This window comes from Felis catus, chromosome B2, assembly GCF_018350175.1.
Source record: "Felis catus isolate Fca126 chromosome B2, F.catus_Fca126_mat1.0, whole genome shotgun sequence".
Taxonomy (NCBI): domain Eukaryota; kingdom Metazoa; phylum Chordata; class Mammalia; order Carnivora; family Felidae; genus Felis; species Felis catus.
Window position 1 is genome coordinate 142,564,109 of NC_058372.1, and position 27,338 is coordinate 142,591,446.

At 50.1% G+C, this 27,338-nt stretch overlaps 1 protein-coding gene and 1 long non-coding RNA gene across 9 annotated transcripts in view; one reads left to right on the forward strand and one right to left on the reverse strand.

The window, feature by feature from the left end:
- Positions 1 to 27,338, forward strand: part of SYTL3 (synaptotagmin like 3) — a 94,023-nt gene that overhangs the window by 43,280 nt on the left and 23,405 nt on the right. For 6 of the 8 annotated variants that reach the window (XM_019831441.3, XM_045058310.1, XM_019831440.3 and 3 more), the window contains exons 6-10: positions 7,119 to 7,170; positions 8,434 to 8,503; positions 11,231 to 11,309; positions 15,287 to 15,411; positions 23,056 to 23,190. In XM_019831441.3, the coding sequence (XP_019687000.3) occupies positions 7,119 to 7,170; positions 8,434 to 8,503; positions 11,231 to 11,309; positions 15,287 to 15,411; positions 23,056 to 23,190 (461 nt within the window). The remainder of the gene's footprint in view (positions 1 to 7,118; positions 7,171 to 8,433; positions 8,504 to 11,230; positions 11,310 to 15,286; positions 15,412 to 23,055; positions 23,191 to 27,338) is intronic. The other 2 variants (XM_045058312.1, XM_045058313.1) reach the window with 1 other exon arrangement.
- Positions 6,903 to 27,338, reverse strand: part of LOC109500010 — a 34,391-nt gene continuing 13,955 nt past the window's right edge. The window contains exons 2-3 of the long non-coding RNA XR_002157644.3: positions 9,214 to 9,317; positions 6,903 to 8,293 (exon numbers count right to left, since the gene is read on the reverse strand). This is a non-coding gene — a long non-coding RNA (uncharacterized LOC109500010). The remainder of the gene's footprint in view (positions 8,294 to 9,213; positions 9,318 to 27,338) is intronic.

Sequence of the window (27,338 nt, forward strand, 5' to 3'; positions counted from 1 at the left end):
CATTAGTTGCTGATTCACAGTTGTACACTTCATCTTCTTTCGTATTGGGCTAGTGGCTTGGCCCCAGTGCTATTTAAACTCAAAGCTTCTCTAAGGACTAAAATATATTTAAAAATTTTTCTGGAATCCACCTCCAAAATCATTTATGACAGGCTATCGTGATTCTTTATATGCTGAGGGGTTTATAGGTCAAGTTTTTTGAGACATTTTCCATTTTGCATATGTGAGCCAAAAACTGGTTTAAAACTTTATTATTCTAGGCATTTTCTTTCCTACTAAAGAAAAAAGTCCTAAAACACGCTGTGATTGTCCAATACCCCCTCCAACCTTTGGTCTTATTCACCTTTTCTAAAATTTAGAGGATACTCGAGCTCCAGTGTGGACCGACCATCAGGCCTGTCACATACAGTTGTACAGGTTGAATGCCGTACTAGGGAGCCACCACTAAAGGGGTACAGTTCACGACATCCAAAAATTGTGTGCTTATTGTGATGACTTTTCTGGAAGAATCAGCACGATGTGTTGTTCTAACAAAATCCGTATATTACGACCGATTCCTAAGGGTGGACAAAAGTGTCTTGAGGAAGGGGCACATTTGCATTGTTCCCAGGAGGGCTCCACATGGGATAGCCCCGCCTGCCTTATGCTTTGCGTCATACCTGGAATTCAGGCTGTGGGTTCCTACATAGGGCTCTGCTCCCCTCTGTGGGCACCAACAGAGAGGTGGTTGTGGGCCAGGCCATCCTTCCGCTTGACGATCTGTTAGCTCTACAGCTGGATCCCACATGGCTGTCTGGGTGTGTTTAACTGTTCTAACAAAGGGCTGCTGTGGGGCCTTACAGTGTAGCAGGAGAAGTTAGGGGTGATGCCTTGCAAGAAGAATAACCCACACAGATCCCGCAGTTGAGGACGGGAGGCCACTTGGCCACCACGACAGCGTGAGTTGCCGGGCTGGCTGAATTGCACTGGGACATTACAGAGAGTCTGCTCCGCGCCCTCTTTGCTGTGAACATGTCACCCAAGCGGGAAGAGTGTTGGGGTAGCGGGGCATGGCACCTGCCGCAGGGCCTGGGGTCCAGGGTGCTGGTAGGCTGGCGGTTAGTGTGCTTGACCGGCATGATGATGGAGCCCAGCCAGGAGGGACATCCGTTCTATGGGAGTTTCTGTGAGCACCTGAAATAGGGTGCCGTACCTGTATTTATTTTTTCTTTTTTAAAGTTTATATTGAGAGAGAGTGTGTGTGTGTGGGGGGGGTGCGCACACACAAGTGGAAGAGGGCACAGAGAAAGGAAGAGAGAGAGAATCCGAAGCAGCTGTCAGTGCAGCACAGAGCCCCACGTGGGGCTCGAATTCATGAATCGTGAGATCACGACCTGCGAGGTGAAGAGTCAGACGCTCAACCAACTGAGCCACCCAGGCACCCTTTGCATCGAGAAGTAGCACAGAGATGGAAGGTGATTTGTCGTGGGCACGCTTGTGTCAGCTGCAGACCTGGATTTTGCTCCAGAAACCACGGCCGTGCTCTGTAGCTTGAATGGACCCTTCCAGCACCATATGCTCTTACTTGTGAGCAGAGCTGCGTCCTCCTTATCCTTGTCCCCGTAAAAGTGCCCCTGTGGATTCTACACGACGAGTGTGAATGAGCGGATGAGTTACACGTAAGCTGAGTTGTGAAAACACGATGACCGTCTTTTCACGTGTATTTGGTCGTATGGCTCAAACGAGGAGGTAACGCTTCTCGGTAAAACAGTGCTGGTTGCTGTTGGATTTATAGCCACCCCTCCCCACCCCCGCATGACAAACCCTTTGCTGATGCCGGTGACACCAAGATGCGTAAGATGGGACCCGTGTCCCCAAAGAGTTCACCGTCCAGTCGGGGAGACCGACACAGAGGCGCACCATCACAGCGCAGGCGGCAATGTTAATGAAGTGTGCAGGGCAAGCATGAAGAGGCCAGCCTGGTGAGGACAGGCACCGGATCCCGGGGAATAATCCCCTGGCAGGGGCAGAGAGCCACGTGAGCCAGGAACACGGGAGAAGCACAGTCTCGTGAGGCGCCGGCATCTGGGAAATCCACCTTCACCAGGACCCACGAAGGGGACAGGTGATCCATACGGCAGAAGGTGATCCTGGGAGGCAGGAGGGACTGAATCACAAAGGACCTCTGAGCTAGAACAAAGCTAGAATGTGTTGCTGGCTCACTGTTCTGGGGGCTGGGCGTCCAAAGTCAAGGTGTCACATTGTCGTCTTCTCTGTGTGCATGTCTCTCTCTGTGACTAAATTTTTCTTTTTTTAAAAATAAAGTTTGTTTATTTATTTTGAGAGAGAGAGAGAGAGAGTGAGGGACAGCATGGTGGGGGGGGGGGCAGAGAGCAAGGGAGAGAGAGAACCCCAAGCAGGCTCCATGCCGTCAACGCAGAGCCTGATGCGGGGCTTGAATTCACCAACCGTGAGATCATGACCTGAGGCGAAATCAAGAGTCAGACTGAGCCCCCCAGGAGCCCCCCATTTTCCCCTTGTTTATAAGGACACCAGTCATGTTGGATTAGGCCCATTTAATGACCTCACCTTAGCTTGATCAGCAAGGACTCTATCTCCAAATAAGGTCACAGTGGCAGGTGCTAGGGGTTAGATTCAGCATGTCTTTTCAGGGGATACAACTCAGCCCAGAGCAGCCTTGGATGCGGTGGAGGAAGTTCATTGGCTGTCGGATCCACACGGGGCGCTGCACGCAAAGGACAGCACCTCCCCCTCTGGAGGGTGTGTTGGAGGGGGAGGGGGCAGGGCTAGGACCCAAGGGGGAGCCGAGGGGGCGCATGGAGGGTGCTGTTGGCATGCACACTGCCAGGCCCGTGCCTCCCCTCAGGGCCCTCACACCCAAGGCCGGATGTCCCAACCCACATGCACCAGCTTTGTTTCTTGACTTAAGCAGGGTAAGATACACAGGACAAATAGAAAGCATTTCTAAAATAAGAAATCTCACCCGCCCCTGGGGGGCTCAGTGGGTTAAGCGTCTGACTCTTGATTTCAGCTCAGGTCAGGGATCTCCTGGTTCGTGGGATCGAGCCTTCCATCAGGCTCTACACTGACAGTGCGGAGCCTTCTTGGGATTCTCTCCCTCTCTGCCCCTTCCCCACTTGCACTCTCTCTTGCTCTTTCTCCCTCTCAAAATAAACAAACACTTAAAAGTAAATAAAATGAAGAAATCCCCGAGTTTTCAGGGAGTTGGCCATTGGTTTATTAGTGGTTGTTTTTCCCCTTGCTTTTTATTAGGAACATTTTCACACCTGAGAAAAGCAGGGAGCATGGTACCCCCCCCCCCCCCCCCCCCCCCGCCCCCAACACAGGTAGCAGTCACTGGTCTGCTCTGCCTTAACTTGTGTGTGTCCCGCTTCGGAGACAAGTCATGCTGCACAAAGCAGCTTTGTCACTTGTAGACTGTGTCTTTGGGCCTGTTACCGAATGTCCCTGAGCCTCGGTTTTCATTGATTAAATTGGAATGCCGCCTGGGGACAAGCCGCGCATGCACGAAGAGCGGTCCTCGGGGCACAGGGCGCGCAGTCAGCTGCTAATGATCGTCAGCCGGGCCTTCCGCGGGAAGGTGCCCCGGAAGCCTAGGCTCCCGCCCGGCCCGCCGCTGCGCCTCAGCAGAGCCCGAGGCCTAACCAGGCGGCCGGAGCGTCTGGCGGTGGGACGCGGCCTCCCACCCCGCAAGGTCATTCTTTCTTCAGCGTTTCCTGGCCGTGGGTCGTTTTTAAAAAATGTTAACAGGGGCTCCTGGGTGGCTCTGTCAGTCACGCGGCTGACTCTTAATTTCGGCTCAGATCATGATCTCACAGTTCCTGGGATGGAGCCCCGCATCGGGCTCTGTACTGACAGTAAGGAGCCTTCTTGGGATTCTCTCTCTCTCTCTCTCTCTCTCTCTCTCTCTCTCTCTCTCTCCCTCTCTCCCTCCCCCTCCCCCGACTCGCAGACTCGAGGTTTCTCTCTCAAAAGAAATCAATTCTCTCTCTCTTAAACATAAAGAAATAGGGGTGCCTGGGTGGCTCAGTCTGCTAAGTGTCTGACTTTGGCTCAGGTCATGATCTCACATTCAAGGGTTCAAGCCCTGCCTCAGGCTCTTTGCTGCTGCTTGCTTCAGATTCTGTGTCTCCTTCTCTCTCTGCCCCTTCTCCGCTCACACTTGTTCTCACTCTCTCAAAAATAAATAAATGTAAAAATAAATAAATAAGTAAATATTAACAAACAGTAGATAGTGCTTCTTAAGGAAGCCCCTGGTAAGAAACAACTGAGGGATGGGAGAGGAAAATAAAATGGACATACACAGTGAACGGGACACAGCCCCAGGGCAGCGCTTCCCAAACTCCAGTGAACGGACTTCGGGGATGGGCCTAGGGCTCTGCATTGCCGACAAGCTTCCGGCTGTGATGCAGCGGGCCGCACTGCCCACACTTGGGGTACCTAGGACATGGGGTGCAGCAGGTCTCAAGGGCCAAGCCTGTCCCTCTGTCTGTGTCTGTATGTCCTGTGAGTGAAGAATGAGTTTTACATTTTTGAATGGCCAGAAGAATGTTTGTATCACATTAAAAAAAACAACAACATGAAATTCAAATTTCAGTGTCCATCATATTTTATCACAGCCCACTCTTTCGTAGTGTGTCTGGCTGCTGTCACAGGGGCAGAGGACAGAGCCTGCGCAGAACCTGGAATACTTATTTGGTCCTTACAGAAAGGGTTTGCTGAGCCCATGGCGTGGCCGGCCAGGCCCGATGAGGCCAGCAGGGGGCAGCAGAGAGCCGTTTGTGGCCAGGCCTTCCCTGGGACCTGGGGAGGGGTATTTGGAAATGCGGTGTAGGGGGACTAAACTGAAGCTAAGGGTGGAGCTCAGGGCACTGGGAGATGAGGTGGGAGTAAGTAGACAACGTCTGGGGAAGCAGGGCTGAAAGAAGGAATAAGAAGAGATGCTGCTGGGGCTGGCAGGAGAGGTGGGCCCAGAGCAGGTGTGGAGGCCCAGGGATGCTGCGTGGGGCTCGGACGTTGGGCGACGGCAATACGGAGTCACTGCAGCGCGTTAGGCGGTGGAAGGACAGCACCGTTTGGGGGGCGGGGAGACTGTAACTCTGGTGCCATGGGGACGCTGTCACAACAATCTGGGGACAAGATGTTGAGGGTCTGCTGAGGGCGGGCAGCCGGGAAAGGAGCCAGCAGCCAGAGTGAGCGAACCAGCCAACCCACAAGAGGGCTCAGAACTCACTCTCTCTGGGGTTCTGCGTCTTTACCAGGACACCGCGGGTAAACAGTGTCACTACCTTTTCTCTTTCTTTGCCTTGTTTCTCTCTGCTTTCATGACAACCGACCGTGTTGCAGTTGGGGCGATTCTCTTTTCCTTCTGGGTCTTTTCTTTCCAGTGGCTCCTGCAGATGTGGGATTTCATCCATTACCAGCGCAGCTCTCAGCCTTTGGGGGCCGCCTTTCTGTTCTGCCTTGCAGAAGCGTTTCTTTATTATTATTTTTTTTAATATTTATTTTTGGGAGAGCGCAAGAGGGGGAGGGGCAGAGCGAGGGGACAGACAATCCAAAGCGGGCTCTGCGCTGACAGCAGACAGCCCAACGTGGGGCTCGAACTCACAAACTGCGAGATCATGACCTGAGCCGAAGTTGTAAGCTCAACCGACTGAGCCACCCGGATACCCCCAGAAGCGTTTCTTAATGGGGGATGGGGAGGGCTCACAGACTCCTTTTAGAATCTGGTGAACACCGTCATGAACCTCTCCCCAAATGTACACAAACAGGAGACCCAAAGTCTGACCTATGATGTCAGGGCTCATGCACTCCCTGAGGCCAGCTCCCATTAAGGGCCCCTGCCCTGGGGGCTGCAAGGCTTAGGGTCAGCTGGGCGCCAGCTGCCTCCGGGCTTTAAGGTTTGGGGCTCGACATCAGAGATGCTTGCCTTCCCCCTCCCAAGCTCCTCCCTGCCTTCTCCATGTCTTACAGAGATGATGTGGGTACGTAAGCCTTTCTTTGGAATGGATTAAAACTTTCAAACACACAACACAGGAGCTAGACAGACCTCCTAGGATGCCAGGTCCGGTGGTTCTCAGCTGTGTGTTGAGCAGCGTGAAGCCCAATGGGGAACGTCCCTGAGCAAGAGAATCTGCTAGAAGGCTTCCCAGCTGGGCAGACTAACCTCTTCCTATGCATTGGGCCAGGAAACATTGTGTTCACAGAACTATGAACATGTAGAGTTCTATTTTTGGGGACGTAATACATCATAAAATCCCCTTTATTTGAAACAAAAGGAGTACTATATCAGATGCAGTCTTATTTAGGAAATTATTAGCCTCCATAACTAGAAATAAGCAGATTACATTTTTTACCAGATTAATTTAATCTCCATAACAAGGAATGTTTAGAGGAATATAGTCATTCAATTATGAAATGTTTCCAACGGACAAATGGAAGCTTGGAAGCTTAGGACTACTTTTCAAATTTTCCAGATTTAGAAAATCTAACCCAACGTCAACTTTTAATAAAAGCAGCCTTTCCTAGCAATTGCGGTTTCTTAGCGTGGGTGTATGTGCATGTTTTTAACAACAGCTTTAGCAGAATGTCGTTTATAGAACGTACACTTCATTTAAGTCCATAATTTTTTTTAGTCAATTTATTGATGTGACCATCACCACAATAGAACTTTAGAGCCTTTCTTTTTTTGTTGTTTTTAAGTTTATTTATTTATTTTTGAGGGAGAGAGAGAGAGAGAGAGAGAGAGAGAGAGAGGGAGAGAGAGAGAGTGAGTACAAGCAGGAGAGGGGCAGACAGAGAGAGGGAGACATAGAACCCGAAGCAGGCTCCAGGCTCTGAGCTGTCAGTACAGAGTCTGACGCGGGGCTCAAACCCATGACGGTGAGATCATGACCTGAGCTGAAGTCGGACGCTTAACTGACTGTGCCACCCAGGCGCCCCCTAGGGCCTTTCTGTCACCCCCAAGACAGTTTTTTACTTTTTAATTGCAAGAAGTGGTATTAGAAAAATAAGAATTCTAATCGATTACTTTCTGTGTTTGCCTCCCCAAGGTTGTCTTCTTACTAATGAGTGACCTTTCCTGGTATCTCTTCCAGGCAAACACGACAGAGCTGGAGCAAAGCTCTTGCAATCTTATCAGGAACTGAGGTGAGTGCTATACCAGACCAGACCGTCCTGGCCCCTCCAGGCCTGGAGCACCAAGGACTCGCTGAAAGAACTTCTAGATCTCTTGACTTTCAGACCTGGCTGCTTTGGAATGTGACTTTTTTTTTTTTTTAAATGATAAAGTGCCTGGAAAAGATTTAAACAGAGATATTTCCAGATTCTTATGAAAAGCCTTCTTAGCAGCTCACAGAGCATTTTCTCACGACAGGTTTTATTGCTTACATTCTTCTGAAATGTTGTAAGGAAACGAAATATTATTTTTGATGGCATCTTAAATGAAATTCTAAACCGAGCGTTTGTTTTACGAATCACTCCTGTCTCCAACATCATGCCCAGTGCCTGACGCCTCAGACATCTGCGTAATCCAATGGAAATGAAGTGGAGACTCTGCGAGATGCTAACTTCTTGATGCACATCCTAAACACCCAGCGTTCTTGAAGCTGGCAACAATTCACACACCTGATTGCACCGAATTTTTTTTTAATTTTTTTTTTCAACGTTTTTTATTTATTTTTGGGACAGAGAGAGACAGAGCATGAACGGAGGAGGGGCAGAGAGAGAGGGAGACACAGAATTGGAAACAGGCTCCAGGCTCCGAGCCATCAGCCCAGAGCCTGACGCGGGGCTCGAACTCACGGACCGCGAGATCGTGACCTGGCTGAAGTCGGACGCTTAACCAACTGCGCCACCCAGGCGCCCCTGATTGCATCGAATTTATTGAAGTGTTGCTGAAAGCTCCCCACCAGCAGCTTTTTTTTTTTTTTTTTTTGGCCCATAATGAGATTTTCCAATCTTGGGACCTCTTCATTTCTTTTACTCCGCCATCACAAACTTCTTATTCCTCTCATGCTCGATTTAATGATTTATGACATCCACGGAATTTTTGGCACTTCTGCTGGTGCGGTTTGGGCCGAGAGAACGCGCACGTCCATATCAGACACGTGCGTGGAGTCTGGGTCCCAGAGCGGCTGGGCTCCTTTAGGCGACGCAGGTGGGGCGCGAGGCAGGGACACCGGCAGCGTGGTGCTCCTTGGCCACGTTCCGATACCGGGAAGTAATGCCCTGTCGGGAGGAGCAGATCCAGGCAGGGCTGCGGGCTCCTCTTCTAAAATGCGAGGAAGGAAAGGAAAAAAAAAAAAATCAGAGAACATGAACTGTAGGGTCATGGCGAGTCTTGTGTATTTGTAAGCCTAATAGTTAGATCATCCATGACCTGTTTCTTATTCCTGTGTTTTTCCTTGGCAGCAACATTTCCGTGGTTCCTCCTACCCCACCTCCTCTGAGTGAAAGCCAGTGCACCAGCAGCTCCCACAGGGTAATGTGTCTGTGCCTCCCTGGGGAAGGGGACGTGGGAGAGAAATGGAGGAAGAAAGGGGGTCTGAGAGGTTGGACCAAGACCCCCAGAGCAAAGGGATCCAGTTGTGGCTGAAGCTGGCCGTGGAGGGAGGCAGAGAATAGAGGCCAGAAGGGCTGGGCCTGCCCAGTGTCTGTGTGTCCGCTATGCTTTGGGGGCCATGGGATCATCTGCATAACAGTGACTCACCTGCCTGCACCCCACAACCTCATGTGTACCCTATATCCCCGCCAATACCTCACGTCCTCACCTGCACCTGTGCCCCACATCCTTGCCTGTGCCCCTGTCCTCACCTGCACCCCACATCCACCTGCACCCCGTGTCCTCACCTGTGCCCTGCATCCCGGCCTGTACCCCACATCCTTGGCTGCACCCCACATCCCCACCACTTTACTCTTGTCATTTTGCTGGCTGTCTTCCCTAACTGTGCACTGTGCTCTTGAGTGTGGGGTTCTGAATAGGCTGCAGTGTGTTGGGGGCCTCTGGGGGTGTAAAAAGAAAGAAATACATGTTGATTCACAGGTGTGTGATTTATACGTGTGGGAGTGCCTGGGGTGTGTGTGTGTGAGAGAGTGTGTGTGTGTGTACTTTTGTGTGTTTTTAGATGCTAATATAAAGTAGACCAGGAGCATTTCTGTCTACAGAAATTAGTGGTATGATCTTGGAGTTACCTGTGTTCCCACTTGGGAGGTGGAAATAATTATATTCCTCTGGCTTGTTTCTCATGGCTGGTGTGAGAAATTAACAAAATAATGTCTGTACTGGTACTTGGAAACTGTAAAGTAAAAAAAAAAAAAAAGAAATAAATTAAAAAAAAAGAAACTGTAAAGTGCCATGGAAACACATGGTCTTGATTATTTTCATTATTACCATTCTGCAAATTAAAGAGAGTAACTATAGCTGTACATAGAAAGGCACATTCATATGCTAGTGAGAGAGAGAGTGTATTCATTCTTTTTCCAGTTTCAAACTGAGACCCTGGAATGAACTTCAAAATTCTGTTGTCCACTTTCTACTTGAGATTCTAAATCCTCCCAACTTGTTCCAGCACAGATGTATTTCCTGAATGGATGGACAGATGGATGGATGGACGGATGGATGGAACAGGGAAGGAGGGAGGGAGGGATGGAGGGAGGGACAGAGAGATGGAGTGAAGGATGAATGGAAGCAGGGAAGGAGGGATGGAGGGATAGGTGGATGGGTGGATGGAAACAGGGAAGGAGGGATGAGTGGATGGATGGAGGGAGGGAGGGATGGAGGGAGGGAGGGAAGGAGGGATGGAAGGATAGATGGATGGAGGGATGGATGGATGGATGGATGGATGGATGGATAGATGGATGAATGGAAACAGGGAAGGAGGGATGGAGGGATGAGTGGATGGAGGGATGGAGGGATGGATGGATAGATGGATGGAGGGATGGATGGATGGATGGATAGATGGATGAATGGAAACAGGGAAGGAGGGATGGAGGGATGAGTGGATGGAGGGATGGAGGGATGGAGGGATAGATGGATGGAGGGATGGAGGGATGGATGGATGGATGGAGGCATGGATGGATGGATGGATGGATGGAGGGAGGGATGAGTGGATGGAGGGATGGAGGGATGGATGGAAACAGGGAAGGAAGGAAGGAAGGAAGGAAGGAAGGAAGGAAGGAGGGATGAGTGGATGGATGGAGGGATGGATGGATGGAATCAGGGAAGGAGAGATGGAGGGAAGGAGGGATGGAAGGATAGATGGATGGAGGGATGGAGGGATGGATGGAAACAGGTAAGGAAGGAGGGAGGGATGAGTGGATGGATGGAGGGATGGATGGATGGAAACAGGGAAGGAGAGATGGAGGGAAGGAGGGATGGAAGGATAGATGGATGGAGGGATGGATGGATGGAGGCATGGATGGATGGATGGATGGAGGGATGAGTGGATGGAGGGATGGAGGGATGGATGGAAACAGGGAAGGAAGGAAGGAGGGATGAGTGGATGGATGGAGGGATGGATGGATGGAAACGGAAGGAGGGATGGATGGAAGGAAACGGAAGGAGGGATGAGTAGATGGGTGGCTGGAAGGGTGGAGGCATGGAGGGATGGATGGAGGGGGAGACAGAGGGATGGAGGGAAGGATAGATGGAGGGGTAGATAGATGGATGGGACTTGAAGGGGAAGTGATCTCCTTTCTGTCATTTTTGCTTTTTCTTCTCTCTCCTGCTTGGAGGGGTGGAACTAACTCCTGGCTCCAGGCTGGTCCCCTGAGCCTGGTACCACCATCGGCCCCTGTGTCACTGTTGTGTTGGCTGTTGTGTTGCCACCCCCTCCGCCTGGAGCTGGGGTGGGGTCATACAAGAGCAGGTTAAAGAAGCAGGAGTGTACTTGAGTGCAGTCTGAGCCAGTGAAATGTCGGTTATTATTTCCAAGAGGTAGTTGCTGTCAACGCCCCTTGCTGATGCCCCTTCCTTAGATGTGGGTGTCAAACCTCAGAGGAAAGAAGCTGAGTAAGAGGGTCCCTACCTCCTGAGAGGATAGTGCCCTCCCCTCTCCAGACATGCATGCACACACACCTGCACGCACCCGGAGCACCCCCACTCCACTCACACCTGCCAGTGTTTGGGGGTTGGCGACCTGGAGGCTGCTGGGGCAGACACGGGTCTTCAAATATAACTCTCATTCTCTCTCCTCTGTCTCTGTTTTAGTTACAGGAACTTGGTCAGTTTAAAGGATTTAATAAGTCCATGGAAAATTTGTTTCTGTCTGTTACCACCCACATGAAAAGTAAGTGGATGCCTCTGATGTGTTCCTCCCACCACCCCCCGGGCCAGCCAAGCCCATTGGCCGAGGCACGGCCAGGGACCTCTGTCTCCAGGCCCTGGGGAAAGCCACAGCGCTGGCCCTTCACCCCTCCCATGCAGAGCAGGCCTCTGGTTTCCCGGGGGAAGAAGAGACACCCTTCAGGCCACTGGAGTGGCTCAGTTTACCCCTACTGCTACCCAAATCTGCCAGAGCTCAGCACAGACCTGGCAGCCGGTCCTGGCACCCATCACAGCCTCTCCCAAGGACCAGCGGAGACAGTAGAGGGTTCCAATGAATGGAAACTGGGAGCTTTCAGGCCAGGCAGGGCCCAGCGTCTGTCGCTTGCGTGGAACTACTTGTCCTTTCCTCCTTGGTAAATTTATCTTCTTCAGTTAGCAGTAACCCTATGATTTGTAGACGCAAGGAACCCAGAACTACCACTGCTCAGAATCTTGCCTCTTTCGATGTTGTTTCCTATCAGGTATTTCCCCCTGTGGATCTTAAGCTGCAAATCCCAGAGAATAGCCCCCACTTAGACCTGCTAAGGTACCCAGAGCAGGCCAGGCATTTAGAGAAGGTCCTGAGTGGGATCAGGGCGTCTTGGGCATCCATTCTCTCTCACGGTGCTTCTGTTTGGTTTCTGCCCATGCCAATGCCTGTGGATGGGGTCGGGCTTGTGCCTTGGCTCTGAGACAGTCTTATTATTTGATTTTAATTAGTCCTCTGAGTTCCCCCACGAGCCCTTTCGAGCCGTATCGTGACAACTGAAATCAAAGCACCCTTTTTAGATAAACAGGGAAGTGACCATCTCACGAGACCGTCTGTCCCCCTCTGCTTCAGAAGGGCGAAGCAGCCAAATCTCATGCCACCTGTTGGCTAATAGAGCTCGGAGGTTTAAAACCACCCCGTTAGTCTGCCGGGCTTGCGGACCACATCCGCCCTCCGTGCGCACCAGCCTTGGACGCGGGTTTCCAACTGGAACGGCGGCCTGAACTCTGAGCGGCTGGCCCCGTTCCTGCTGACGCTGCTCTTGTTGAAACTTCTCAGCGTCTCTTTCTAGAAGCACGGCCTCTACCCAAATCCATGCGGCTTATGTGAACTCCCTCCCACCACTGTATTTTGGAATCATGTCTCAGCATTAACTCTGGCCTGGTAATCCCTCAGCCAGACGCCCAGAGAGACAGGACGCACGTTTCATCTTGTCCCGTGTCCCACTCGCCCTCCTACACACGCTGGGACCCACGCACGGGTACATTGGAGCGTGCTTTCGTACCCATAGCCTCGCCTGTACCCTTGCTCACATGTTGGAGACTTGCCGTGTCAATACCTCGAGTGTTATGGGGGTGGCATCAGTATAGAGCAGCAGACCCAGGTGGACAGCTGGGGCTAATCCCCGGTGGCAGGGGGTGGCAGGGGGGATTCAAAAGAGCAAAGCAGCATCCTGTCTCTGCCATGGAATATGGACTGAAGCACCCCCCCACCAGGTCCCCTCCCTGCTTGTTCAGACACTGGTGCTTCATGGGACGCCAGGACCTCAGCCCAGAGGCAGGGGTGGAAACACCCAGCTTTCTGGCCCCCCCCCCAGGGCGGTCTGCCCGGGGGGCCTCTCTCAGGTGCTCCCCGCTGCTTCCCCGGGGCAGGGCACAGGCTCTACACCATTCACCCTGTCTCTGCCTCAGGGCACGTAGCAGGGGTGGGGCTGATTCCTGCTTCTTCAGGTCCTGAGCTGTCGTGCACAGGTCCCTCTTGATCCTTTTTGCTGTGTGTTTCCTACAGAAGTGGGTACAGAGGACGGCCTCATTCTGAGGGTGCCTGGGGTCTGGGGGGATGGCTGGAGGGGGCCTTAGCCTCAAGAGTTTAGGAAGCTGCCCCAGAGCTACGACCTCTGGCGGCCCGTGTTGCCCCGTGAAGCCGATCCAGTTGGAAGAAAGCGATTTCCAGCCCTTTTTATTATCTTTGCATTTCTAGGAGATTCCAGCACTATAGCCCCACCCCCACCCCCCCTCCCCCACTCAGAAGGGGAGGAGCAAATAAGACCCTTGATTTTCATTTCAGGACCATTCTGTGCTTCTCGCTGTTACTTTTCCTTTTCACCCGATGATGCTGATCACAAGCCTACTTGTTAGAAGCTGGATACTTAGGAGACACCCCCACCTGCCTCGTCTGTGGACATAAATGGACCAGATGAAGGCACAGGCTTTGGGATGAATGCCAAACAGATGGTGGTGAGGGGACACCCCCTCCCCCCGCCCCGAGGGCCTCACCCCCTTCATAGCTGGGCTGGAATTTAGCTGTATGAGGAGCCCAGGTTCACTGTCCACCTGGAGGGCCTGGTGTGCCGGGAGCTTGCTCACTTCCGGGAGCAGAAAGTTGCCCCACAGTTTCCGGAGGGTAGACCCGCGGCCAGTGTGGACAGCAGCGCTCTCAGAGAGGAGAGGTCCCGCACATCCTGGTGGGAAGCAGAATGCCCTGGGGTTTGGGGGGGCAGGCGAGCTTCTCCTCTGGAGAAAAGAGACACTCTGCAGATGTACCCTTGGCAGTACATGCAGGAATACCTAATCAAGAGCAACAACTGAGGATTATTTACACCCTGGAGCTGGGCCGTCCAGTATGCTAACCACAGGTGGCTCTTGAAGAGTGGCCTGCTGGGGGGCGGGGGCAGGGGCGGGGGAGAGTAAAATGCACACCAGATTCTGGAAACTTAGTATTTAAAAAAGCGAAATTAAAAAGCTAATTAATCACACAGCATAGGGAATACTGATAGTAATATTGGAACAATCTTACCTGGTGATGGATGGTAACTATACTTGATGTGGTGATCATTTTGTAATGTGCACTGGAAACTAGTAAGGACTGTATGTCAATTACCCAGTAAATAATGTCATTGATTTTAATATTGATCATATATTTTAACAGTATTTTAGATATATTGTGGTAAATGAAAAATAGTGTTAAAATTAAATTCACCTCTTTTTATGTTTATTTATTTATTTTGAGAAAGAGGTGGGGGGGGGGAGAGGGAGGGGGAGACAGAGAGGGAGAGAGAGAATCCCAAGCAGGCTCCGAGCTGCCAGGGTGGACTGGAGCCCAACATGGGACTGGATCTCACTAACCATGAGATCATGGCCTCAGCCAAAATCAAGAGTCAGCCACTTAACAGACTGAGCCACCCAGGCACCCCTTACCTCTGTGTTAAATGTGGCAACTAGAAAATTTGAGATGGCATATGTGAGCCACATGACAGCCATCAGAGAATGCCACTCTAAAGATGACTTCAAGGTCATCTTTGAGAGAAACAAGGACCCCATGGAAAAGGGAAGACATTTTTGAAAGACAAAATCACCTTTGAGGTGGCTCTCTCACTTCTTTGTGTGCATTCCTTCCTTCCCGCTTTATTCATCTCTTCTGGACCACTGGTATGCTGGGGGGGGGGGGGAGGTGTATTTTCAGGCTTTGCCTATTAAAATAGTTATAAGCGTACCCTGAATCTTCCGCCTCTCTTCAGAGTGTCCCAAGAGATGGTATTTAGTTATAAATCTTTGTGAGGAGCCCTAAAAAAGCTGGCTGGTTTGTTAGGCTGCCTTTTTCGTGTTTGGACAACTGCGTGCTTATGACGGGTGGCCCGGGATACAGAGTAAGCTGGCTGGAAGTCCTTCCTTTCACTCTCGCCCTGACGGTGGCTGTGTGCCTACAGAGGCACATGGCCACACTGTCACCTTCTGGGAATCTGGCTCCTCTGTCCTGTGCAGGGCGCCGTGTGCCCTGCGTCCAGCATGTGGCTTCTGGGGGTGGCTCCCCCTGAGCCCAGAGCTCAGAGCCGTCGTCCCCACGCCGTGAGCCTAGCCTCAGAGACCTTGAGGCTCCTCAGGGGTGTGGTGGCAGGGCATCTCAGAGGAGGGCCCCACGAGTCTGTCAAAGCTGTGTGCTCCCACCTGTCATCCCTTGTATTTGTTTTCTAGAGCTTTCCAAGTCCCAGAATGACATGACCTCTGACAAGCAACTCCTAGCCACGGGTCCCAGGCAGTGTGCTAGCCGGACGGAGAGGAGGAGCCAGTCTGACACTGCCATCAACGTCACCACCAGGGTATTCCCTGAGGCCGCCGGGCCGCCACCAGAGCTACTTCTAGTCCATTTTCTCTATAGATTTCGTTTTCCTTTTCTTTTATTGCACAACACCAAGCAGTCTGAAGAAAACATAATTACAAACCCTTCTCTGTTGGGGAGGCCTGGCCAAATGAAGGTCAAATTCCAGGGTCGATTCGGAACATAGTTCAGAGCAGGGAAAAGCTTCAGCCTAATTCTGAGCCCCTGGGGTCCCAGGTGTCCACGGGAACGCCTCGCTGGTCTCAAGGCCACACCAAAGGCAGAGTGGCCCCCTGCAGGGCTGAGATGTGCCACGTTACTCCTGGGGTCCGAATACCTCATGGAGGGTCAAGAGGCCTTCTTGTTTCCAACAACCTCCAGTTCGAGTCTGATAGAAACCCACTAAAAACCTACGTGCCGCCTGACCGAGGGCAGTCACCAGGGAGGCTCCCTCCCGGTATCTAAACCACAAGAGAGAGAGCTCACCTAATAAAGGCTTTTAAGGAAATAATTACTCTGGCTTTCCACCAGGATTAACCAAGTCTGAAGCAGATGCACTGGGACAGGAGAGAAAATGACTTTACAATCAGGACACCTAGGTTCCAGTCCAGCGGAGGTGACCTGGCTAGGGCAGATGCCATCACCTGGTCAACAGGACTGCGCTGGGTGCCTGGATAGGACAGGTGTCCCTTCTCTGCCACTGTGGGCTCCGCTCGGGATGTCCCCAGACAGATTCCTTTAGGCAAGGAGATGAGGTTAGCCCCACCCTCCTGCTGGAACTTCCAGACACCCACTCTCGAGGTTTCAAATTCTGCCTCCATCCACGACCCTCTGCCTTGGGCACGTCACGTCAACTCCCGGAACGTCACTATGCCCTTGGTGAAAATGAAGGTGATGATACCTGTTCCGCCCAAAGGCACAGGCTGCTTGTAAAGATCCCCGAGATAATATAGTATCTAAATTGCTACCTAAGCCATCTACATATACTATCTAAATTGCCGGTCTTCCTAATTATGTGCCAGACTCCACTCAGGGCTTTACCCGGGCCATCTCATTTTATCCTCACACTACCTCATGAACTATGTATTGCATTTGGCCCTGTTGTCCATTTAGGGAAACTGAGGCTTAGAGAGATGATGTCAGTGCCCGCGGTTACATAACCCGAAAGCGGTGGGCGGTCTTGGCTTGGAGGCTGAATTCTGGAGCAGCTGTTCTCAGTGTGTGTGTGTGTGTGAGTCACTTGGGAATGTTGTTGACATGCAGAGTCTGACTCAGTAGATCTGGGGCAGGTGTGAGATGTGGCATCTCCAGTGAGTTTCTGAGGAGCTCTTGGGTGAGCGGGTTGCGGCTCCTGGCCCCTGGGACCTCGCTAGGTTTAGGAGGAGGTGTCTAGAGTGTGTGAGATGCATTTGGAAGGCCTTTGAGGCGCCGAAGGGCCAACAAGCGTTCGTTCCTGTTGGCTCCCCAGGGTCTACACAAACACCGTTCCAGACACCATCCCTGAGTCAACAGACGGAGGAGAGGTTCATGTGCATTTAGGAACCACTATGTTCCAGGCACGGTGGTGGTTATTACGTACTAGTCACGTTTAGTTCTTGCAGAAACGCTGAGGCGGATATTGTCACTCCCATGATGAAGATCCAGGATCTGAGTTTCAGCGAGAGGGTAACCAACCTGCCTAATGTCACGTAACTAATACAATGTGGAGCCGGGAGTAGAGTCCAAGTTTGTAGGTTCTGAATCCTAAACTTGTAACTTCCTCATTATATGCCCCACATAAGGACGACAAATGAGGGCCCAAATCCTTGGGATGGAGCCCCTCGGATGCTAACACTCACTAAGGTTACCAGGCACTGTTCTTCGTGTAAAGCCCTTATAGATACTAAATCCTTAGAGCAACCCTGTGAGGTCTGGGCTATCACTGTCCCTATGAAAGATGAGGGGCAAAGGGGAAAGAGATGACTAAGGGGGTAATGTGGTCGGAAGTGTCGGGGCGAGGCAGAGTCTGTTCCAGACACCACACCTGTGACGCCTGCGGGAAAAGATGCCAACAGGGTTTGTGGACGGCATGTTTCTGCTTCCGATGCCTGTGCCGTGTGATAGGGCGTCCCAGGTTTCCCAGGCTTAGTTTCTGGCCTCCCCTACTGCATGTGCATGGGGAACGAGCCTGCTGGGTAATTGCAGGGTTGTCTGATGGGACAAGGGAGCTTGAGGGTCGAAGCGAGGAGGAACAGGGGAGGCCATGGCGAGACAGCCCCCACCATCTGGACGCTCTGCCACTTGCATCCAGTTGACTGCCATGCTCTTGAAGCGACACACTTTCTACTTTTTGCAGGCATTCTGTCTCCCCACCTTCCTTGAGGATATGGCTGTTTTGGAGCAATGTAGCCAAATGTTTATAAAGTACTCAGCAATCATGGCATGATCTATAAATGCTAAATAATCACAGGGTTGACATATAAAGAGTACATCTTTAAATAGGACGTTTGTCAGACTGCAATTACACATGCCCTCGTTGGTGAGCTCATAAAACTGACACTCACATTTCCATCGGAACGCCTCGGAGCATTCTGCCAACCTTAAGCACACCACGTGGTGCCCTTTGGAGGCAGGGGGTGTCAGTGCCCACTTTGCAGGTGGCCAGACTGAGGCACAGAAATAGGAGATAACTTTCTTAGGACCACGTGGTGACTCTGAGATGGTAACTGAGAAAACGGCTCAGGACGGCTTCTATGCCACTTCTCTGACCATTAAGCACGCACCGCATGTTCTGGAAATGCTCCCGTAAAGACCCTCATTTACCCATGTGGGCCGGGATTCTTTAAGAGGTGAACTCTCTCCCCTGTCCTTTGAGACTTCCTGTGCATCCCCGTGGGATTTTATTGTGCATCGTATTAATGTGTGGCTGATCTATATTGGCCGTAAAGACCCTGTTAACCAGGAAGGAAACACGAGAAGCTGTTGGGAGGGGCTGTCTCCGAGGAGTGGGACAAGGACGGAGGCGGGGAAGAAACCCTTCCTTTCATTCGGTGCCCCTTTATGTGAAGTTTTCCCACGTCCTGTGAAATCTGAAGAAACCATCCGCCCCCAGGGCATGGCGTTTCTGCATCCTTCTTTCCCCCACCTGCTGGCCACACGTAAAGGCTGAGCAGCCAGAGAAAAGGGAGGCAATGGCATTGAGTTCAAGGATGAAAACACTTGGTCTTAGACTTGAGGGCTGTTGACCCCCTTGGTGGTCCCGGGAGAGGCGGCCTACCTCTCGGCCGGGACAGGACGTTGCTCAGAGCGCGTATTGTTGGCCGAGCCCAGCCCCGGTGGTTGTCTGAGACCCTCGGATGCAGGCTTGGTGGCAACAGGTGCTCTCCCTTTTCACGTTTAAGATCAGCTAAAACAAACAATCCCACACGCGTGAATTGTGTGGTTCCAGGGAGTCCATAATTTGATCAAATTGAGCCTAATGTTTATTGATCTTTCAGCATATAATATGAAACTTAATAACTCTGTACAGAGTAGACCTCATCCAGGGCGATCATTTTTCTCTGTAATCTGACCCAAACTAGATAGCTACTGAAATACATTAAAAATCACAGGGGAAATAAATGCCTTTCTCAATGTCGTCGATAGGCTGCCATCTGAATCTCGATGCCCTTTCACAGGGCACTGAGTCTGACAGAGTCATTTAGATCCTTCAGAATTTACCAGGGAAGAGGTGAACGCCAAAGTTCACGTCGATTCCTTAGTCGAAATAGGGATGTTCTTCAGAACAGTGTCGGCTTTTCTAATGATTTCAAAATATTTATATCGGCACTTATGTTTCATTAACTTTTTTCGGAATCCTAACATATTTGGAAACAGTCTTCCCTGTCTATGAATTTTTTTTTCCTGGCTATGAATTTGACATGCCACATGATCGCTTTTATAAAGATAGTTCTTTGTCCCTTTTCGGAAACTTCTGTCATCAATTAAAAAAAAAAATGTTTATTTATTTATTGTGTGAGAGGGAAGGGGGAAGGGGCAGAGAGAGAGACAGAGAGAGAGAGAATCCCAAGCAGGCTCCATACTCTAGGCGTGGAGCTGGATGTGGGGCTCAGTCCCACAAACCGTGAGATCATGACCTGAGCCTAAATCAAGAGTCGGACACTTAACCGACTGAGCCACCCAGGCGCCCCTGTCATCAACTTTTTTTTTTTTTTTCAACGTTTATTTATTTTTGGGACAGAGAGAGACAGAGCATAAACGGGGGAGGGGCAGAGAGAGAGGGAGACACAGAATCGGAAACAGGCTCCAGGCTCTGAGCCATCAGCCCAGAGCCTGACGCGGGGCTCGAACTCACGGACCGCGAGATCGTGACCTGGCTGAAGTCGGACGCTTAACGGACTGCGCCACCCAGGCGCCCCCAATTTTTTTTTTAACGTTTATTTATTTTTGAGACAGAGAGAGACAGAGCATAAACGGGGGAGGGGCAGAGAGAGAGGGAGACACAGAATCGGAAACAGGCTCCAGGCTCCGAGCCATCAGCCCAGAGCCCGACGCAGGGCTCGAACTCCCAGACCGCGAGATCGTGACCTGGCTGAAGTCAGACGCTTAACCGACTGCGCCACCCAGGCGCCCCAACTTTTTTTTTTTTTTATTATTTAAAAACTATGTTGCCTTAAAGAAAACTGGATTAGGTGGTTATATATTGAACGCCTATGTGTTACAAAGCTGTATATTAATATTTAGCCCATTTTATTCTTTCTGTCCCATTCCGACTGCTGCCTCACAGGCCGTTCCAAATGGAATCTTCCACGTCCTCCAAGCCCCGCCCCCCCCGGCCCCGCCCCAGACACAGTCAGAAGGTAGAGGCCTTGCCGTAGGAGAGCCCTCTGACTGCTTCCTCCCGCTCAGTTTCTCTGGATCTTCAGCCACCTTTCCTCCTGCCTCGGGAATGGACGTTCCTTCCCGAGGTGGAGCCCTCCCCTGGGGGCTGGGTTCATCCTCCTCGCTCTCTTCTGGGACCTGCTCCATCAGCTCACCGCTTTCCCCGCTTCTGTCTCTCCTCAACCTGCAAGTTAGCCCTGATCCCCCCCCCCCCCTTAAAAAAGAAAAACAGCATCTTCTGAAGGATCCCCTTCAAGCTGCTCTTCCACTTCTTCATCTCAGCCCAAGTCCACAAAAACGTCCTCTCTGCCCTTGCCCCCCATCACCCTCCCTCCTGTTCACGCCTACCTCCCGTGCAGTCCGTTCCCTGTGCCAGTGCGACACTGTTCCCTGGGGCGCCGCCAGGCACCCCTGATTGAGAAGCCTGCTGGCCCATTTGAGCATCACCCTCATCAATGACTTTGTCGCCTTTGACACAGTTGACCAGAATTCCACTCTTTTCTTTAATTACAAAAATGGTTTTATTGCTTGTATGTATAATAAAACCTAGGCCTACACACTAATGAAAGTTTAGAAAACACAGACGAGGAGGAGGAAGGGGAGGAGGCAGGAGAGGAGAAAAATCAAGCAAGCACTGAGCCGGGCCAGTCACTTGGAGCACACACGTACATTCACTTTGCAAACACGATGCCGTGCTGCACATCCACTTTTGTTATTTGCTTTCTCAAGAATCTCTAACTTTATATTTTAATTTCTTCCCTGTCAATACATACATATTGTCATTGTTTTGCAGCTATTTTTTCAGGCTTTTTAAAAAAGTGATTATTTATTTTGAGAGAGAGCATGAGCAGGGGAGGGGCGGGGGGGGGGTTGGTCAGAGAGAATCCCAAGCAGGTTCCCCAGTGTCAGTGTGTAGCCTGATGCGGGGCTCGAACTCATGAACTGTGAGATCATGATGGGAGCCACCCGGGCGCCTGTAGGACTTTTAATTCATGCTGCGAGATTGCCCTCCTCTGAGGTTGACTCAGTTTACGACCACCAGAGGCGGAGTAGCCCGCTTTTCAGCACCCCTGCTGGCACCAAATGTTACACTTTTTTAAAAAAATATATTTTTGAATGTGTATTTATTTTTGAGAGAGAGGGGGGCGGACAGAGAGAGAAGGAGACACAGAATCTGAAGCAGGCTCCAGGCTCTGAGCTGTCAGCACAGAGCCCAACGCCGGGCTCGAACCCATGAACCACAAGATCATGACCTGGGCTGAAGTCGGCAGCTTAACCGACTGAGCCACCCGGGTGCCCCCAAATGTTATACTTTCTATTTTAATATTTGCTAATTTGATAGGCCAGTTTTAAAAATCTCCATTTCTTTAATTTCAGGTGAGCCTTTTCTCATACTCTTCTCCTTTTTGAACATCCTTCATGCCCGAAATCCTCCCCTTGGATCTGCGATTCTTCTGGCTGTCTCCTCCCCTGGGCCGGCTCTTTGGTGACCCCCCTCCGCCAAGCTACCTGTTCTCTGGAAAGCCTGACACAGCAGGAATCTGGCCTCTTGAGTCTCTTTGGTTGCGTGGGTCATCAGCAAGTCTAGGAACATGCTCGGTACTTGACCATCAGCATAGGCCCACCACTCACGATGCCCCTCCTTTGAGTCTCTCCACAGCCAGCCTTGAACCTCCCACTCAGGTCCTACTTTCCGCTAAAGATCATCCTGACACCCCCTTCTGCATAAGCTCTCCACCCCCTCTTTCCCATGGACTTGGCTTGTGCCTCCATTTCAGTGGTGGGTCTATTTCCTACCAGCCAGGTGAGCCCCTGGAGAGCGGATGATGCTTCTTCTCCCCCTCCCTTCTCCTCTGCCCCCCTCTTTCTGCCCCAGGACTTAGAGCAGTGGGTCAAAGATAGGATCGCTTAACAAATGTCTGATGGAGCTGAGCTGGCATTCTGGGGATCGAGAGCATGAACGGTAATTGGGAGCTAATCATTTCTTCCACTTATAACCTAATATTCTCAGTCTGTCATTCCTGAGAATTACAGCTATGATGCAAATGTTACATTTGTTATATTTCCAAGTTCCACTTCCAGCATCAAAATGTAAAGTCTGGATTCAGAAACTTTGTACTTCCAGCCAGGAAGAGGTTTCCTACCTTGGGCATTGTGTTTTTGGCTCTGTGCTAGCCCTGTCCAATAGAAGCTTCTAATCACGGCCACATGTGGCTGCTGGGCACCTGAAATGTGTCTCGTGCAACTGAGGAGTTAAATTTTTTTAATTTTAGTTGCTTTTAACCAATGAGAATTTAAACTTCTATAGCCACATGTAGCTAGCGACTAGCACATTGGAAAGCACAGCTCTATACATGATAAAAGGGGTACTGACTATTTTATAAAATTTAGAGACATATTTTAATTTTTCCCTTTTTTTTAATGAGCACATTACAACTAAAACTCTGATAGGCTAAATATTGTATTTCATGTGATTAAATGCAGGGATCGCTATTAAGGTCAACATGTGGACTTGATTTTTCTTTAAGACTTACTAATCCATAAGTGACCCACCCACCACCGTTCATGAATATCCCAGTGCTTGCTGATGCCTGCCCGGGGCCCTGCGGGTGTGTGTGTATGCATTTATTCAGACGGAAGCGTGCTCTCTTACTCAGCACCCAGAAGTTTGCATATGAGTGCCGTCAGGTCAGACGTGCAGGCTCTGCTCATTGAAGTCACCACCTTTGAACAAAATCACACTAGGACACAGACTCTGTTGTTAATTCCGTGTTTCCTTTTCCAGAAGCCAAGCACACCAGATATTCTGAAACCTCTCAACCAAGAGAGTCCCAAACACCTTACTAACCCTGTTTCGAAGCAAGAGGACGTCTCACCCAGGCCAACGCCCAGCACTTTGTTCTCAGGAGGCTTGAGACACGTGAGTCTCATCTAACACTCTGGACCCCTGATGTGTGGCGGTCGCCATGATGTCGGACGGGGTTGGTAGGCGGGGGTAGGAGGGAAGTGTTGTCTTGTGGCATAAACTGGAATGTGACAACAGAACTTGGAGGTAATATTGTACTCAGACTGGGAGCTGGGGAAACCTGGCTATATACTTTGATGGTTTTTCTTTCATACACACAGATAGCAATGAATAATAAATAACGGCGTATTTGGATGAGCAGTTTTTACTTTCAATGAGGTCAACGTATCAAATATTTCTCTTACAATTATTTCTGTGTCTTGTCTACCCACAAGTCATGAAGACATTCTCTTGTTCTCTTCTAGAAACTTTAGGAAAATTTCATTGTTCTGTGTAGGTCTGTGCCCCTGATCATTAATGTTTGTGAATAGTATAGGTTGAGGTTCATTCTTTCCACGTGGACACCCAGTTATTCCGGCCCCCTTTGTTCACAAAACGACTCTCATTTCCCCATTGACTTTGGTATCTTTGTTGAAAATCAAGTAACCGTGCAGGCGTGGGTCTTTCTTGGGACTCTTCACTCTGTTCCTCTCATCTCTGTGCTCTGGCCCAGACCACACCGTCCTGATTACGGCAGGAAGTCATGAAGTCAAGTTTCCTAAGTCCTTCAACTGTGCTCTTCTTTTTCAAGATGTTTTAAAGGTTGGCTCTGTTGATAGGCAAGCCTTTTATTCATTCTTTTGTGGCTTCAAAAACACTGACGGAATGCTTACTTTAGCCTCAAATTGTGATATGTGGTGTGACAGAGCCGTGGGTGACAGGTCACGAGGCCTCGATCACTGTGATAGCTCTTTACCTTATTAAATAATCTTAGACGGGCTCCTGGGTGGCTCAGTCGGTTGGGTGTCCGACTTTGGCTCAGGTCATGATCTCGCGGTTTGTGAGTTCGAGCCCCATGTCGGGCTCTGTGCTGACAGCTGGGAGCCTGGAGCCTGCTTCTGATTCTGCGTCTCCTCTCTGTGCCCCTCCCATGCTCATACTCTGTCTCTCTGTCTCTCAATAATGAATAAACGTTAAAAAAATTAAAAAAAAAATCTTAGTGGCAGAAACTCTCCAAACTTCAGTGTCCTCATGAAGGAAATGGTATCAAGCCTGTTCTTTTTATTTCACTGGATTGTTTTGAGAATGAAAATGCACTCATTCTATGGTGTATTATAGTGGTTATGAACTCAGCTTCCAGGGCCATCTGGGTGGCTCAGTCAGTTGAGGATCTGACTCTTGATTTCGACTCAGGTCATAATCTCACGTCTTGTGGGTTCGAGCCCTACGTTGGGCTCCACACTGACGGTGCAGAACCTGCTTGGGATTCTCTGTCTCTGCCCCATCCCTGCTCATGCTTGCTTGTGCGCTCTCTCTCTCTCAAAATAAGTACACCTCAAAAAATAAAAAGAATTCAGCTCCTAGAAACCACCTTCTTGGTTCACATTCCAGCTCCTATAGTGTGACCCAGAGCAAGTCCTTTAACCTCTCTGTGCATTGGGGTGGTTGTGTTTTTATGGAAAATGATACTCACTTTAGAAAACAATTAACTTACCCCCATCCTATCTATCAGATCCTATCAGATGAATATCTGGTAGAACATTACAAAGTCACGGCAAAAGCAGGCCAGACCCGTGCACTGAATAGGTAACATCCTAGACTCAATCTGATAAATGCTGGCAGCTCCCAAACCAGCCCTTCACTGAGTGGTCCTGCCTCTTTCGGAACCACTGCTCTATACCCGCACTACTCAAAATGTGGGGCCAGCAGCCCTGGCATCACCTGGGACCTTCCAGAAATCAGAGTCTCTGGCCCCATCCCAGACCTACTGGGTCAGAATCTGCAATTTAACAAGAGCCCCAGGTGATTCATATGCACCATGAAGTTTGAGAAACGCTGCTTGAGCTCTAGCAGTTTCAAACCTGAGTAAAGTATGTCATTTGTTAAGGATTTCTTAACAGTCAAGGGCCATGCTGTCCACTACAGTAGCCATTAGTCACATGTGACTATCGAGCACTTGAATTACGGCTAGTCCGAAATGAGTATATAAAATACACACTGCCCAGGACCTGATTATAATGTTTTTTGTCAATTATATCTAAATAAATAAAATACACACTGGGTTTTAAAGACTTAAGTAGGAAAAAATATAAAAGGTGTCATTAATAATTTTTATATTGACATATGTTGAAATGATACTATTTTGGATATATGACATTAATAAAATGTACAGGCATACCTCATAGATACTGTCACTTCCAGGCCACCTCAGTAAGGTGAAGATCATAATAAAGTCAAATGAATGTTTGTTTCCAGTGCATATAAAAGTTATGTTCACCCTACACCCTAGTTGGTTTCAGTGTGCAATGACATTATGTCTAAAAAAAACGATGTACGTGCCTTAATTAAAAATACTTTATTGGGGCGCCTGGGTGGCGCAGTCGGTTAAGCGTCCGACTTCAGCCAGGTCACGATCTCGCGGTCTGTGAGTTCGAGCCCCGCGTCGGGCTCTGGGCTGATGGCTCAGAGCCTGGAGCCTGTTTCTGATTCTGTGTCTCCCTCTCTCTCTGCCCCTTCCCCGTTCATGCTCTGTCTCTCTCTGTCCCAAAAATAAATAAACGTTGAAAAAAAAAATTAAAAAAAAAATACTTTATTGCTAAAAAATGCTACCCATCATCCTCTGAGCTTTGAGTTGTAATCATTGATCACAGATCTCCATAACAAATATAGTAATAATGAAACCGTTTGAAAGATCCTGAAAATAACCAAAATGTGACACAGACACGAAGTGAACAAACACCGTGGTTAGAACGGCAGTGTAGACTGGCTGGAAACAGGGTTCCCACAGACCCTCAGTTTGCGAAACACACAACATCTGTGAAATGCAATAAAACCAGGGATGCCTGTATTATTAAAATTAATCTCACCTGTTTTTAAAAAATAGGCCACTAGGGAATTTTAAATATTTTTTAAGTTTATTTATTTTGAGAGAGAGAAAGCACACACACAAACAGGCAGGGGAGGGGCACAGAGAGAGAGAGAGAGAGAGAGAGAATCCCAAACAGGCTGTGGGCACAGAGCCCAACGCAGGGCTCGATCCCACGAACTATGAGAGGATGACCTGAGCTGAGATCAAGGGTCAGACACTTAACTGAATGAGCTACCCAGGTGCCCCTGGAGAATTTTAAATGACAGATTCGGCTCACATTCTAGTTCTGTCGAACAGCACTGGTCTGGGTACGGTGATTGTGCGTTCAGTGGCACCTGGGATGATCTAACGTGGAATTACCCAAATGTTGCGTCATGTGCCTCTGTGTGTTTCCTGGGAAGAAGGTTCGTGTTTCCATCAGTTCTCAGACAGGTCTGCACACCCACACTGGTCAAGGACCAGGAATGAAAAGCAAACTCGGTTCATACAAGTTCTTCCCGGGAGCCTCAGCAGGCTTCCTGGGAGTCCCAGCAGGGTGTAACCACCTGCCCCCGGGGAAGAAACGACCCTGCGCCCTGGCCCTCTGCTTCTTGGTGCCTTTTCGTTCCAGAGACTGAGGTGGTGAGAACCTCGGCTAGCCTGGCCAGGAGGCCTCAGAAAGCTATGCTTGAGGGTGGGTTAGCCCCTTTCTTCACAGCTGGGTGTTGTAGGTGCTGGAGAATAGTTCAGCGAGGTGGAAGAACAGAGGAAACGCTTCTCTGAGGGTGAGATAGGCAAGGATGGTTCCAGAACATTCTCTCATTGGGTTCAACCCTGCGGTGGGTCTGAGACAGGAAGAGCTTTTCCAAGATTCTCTGCAAGGTTTGCCCCTACTCCGGCCGATGGAAGGATGCCAGCTAGCTTGAGCTTTTTTCTTTTTCTTTTTTTAATTTTTTTTTTCAACGTGTATTTATTTTTGGGACAGAGAGAGACAGAGCATGAACGGGGGAGGGGCAGAGAGAGAGGGAGACACAGAATCGGAAACAGGCTCCAGGCTCTGAGCCATCAGCCCAGAGCCCGACGCGGGGCTCGAACTCACGGACCACGAGATCGTGACCTGGCTGAAGTCAGACGCTTAACCGACTGCGCCACCCAGGCGCCCCGCTTGAGCTTTTTTTTTAAAAGGCTGGTCCTGAGGGTGACGCTAGCCTTCTGG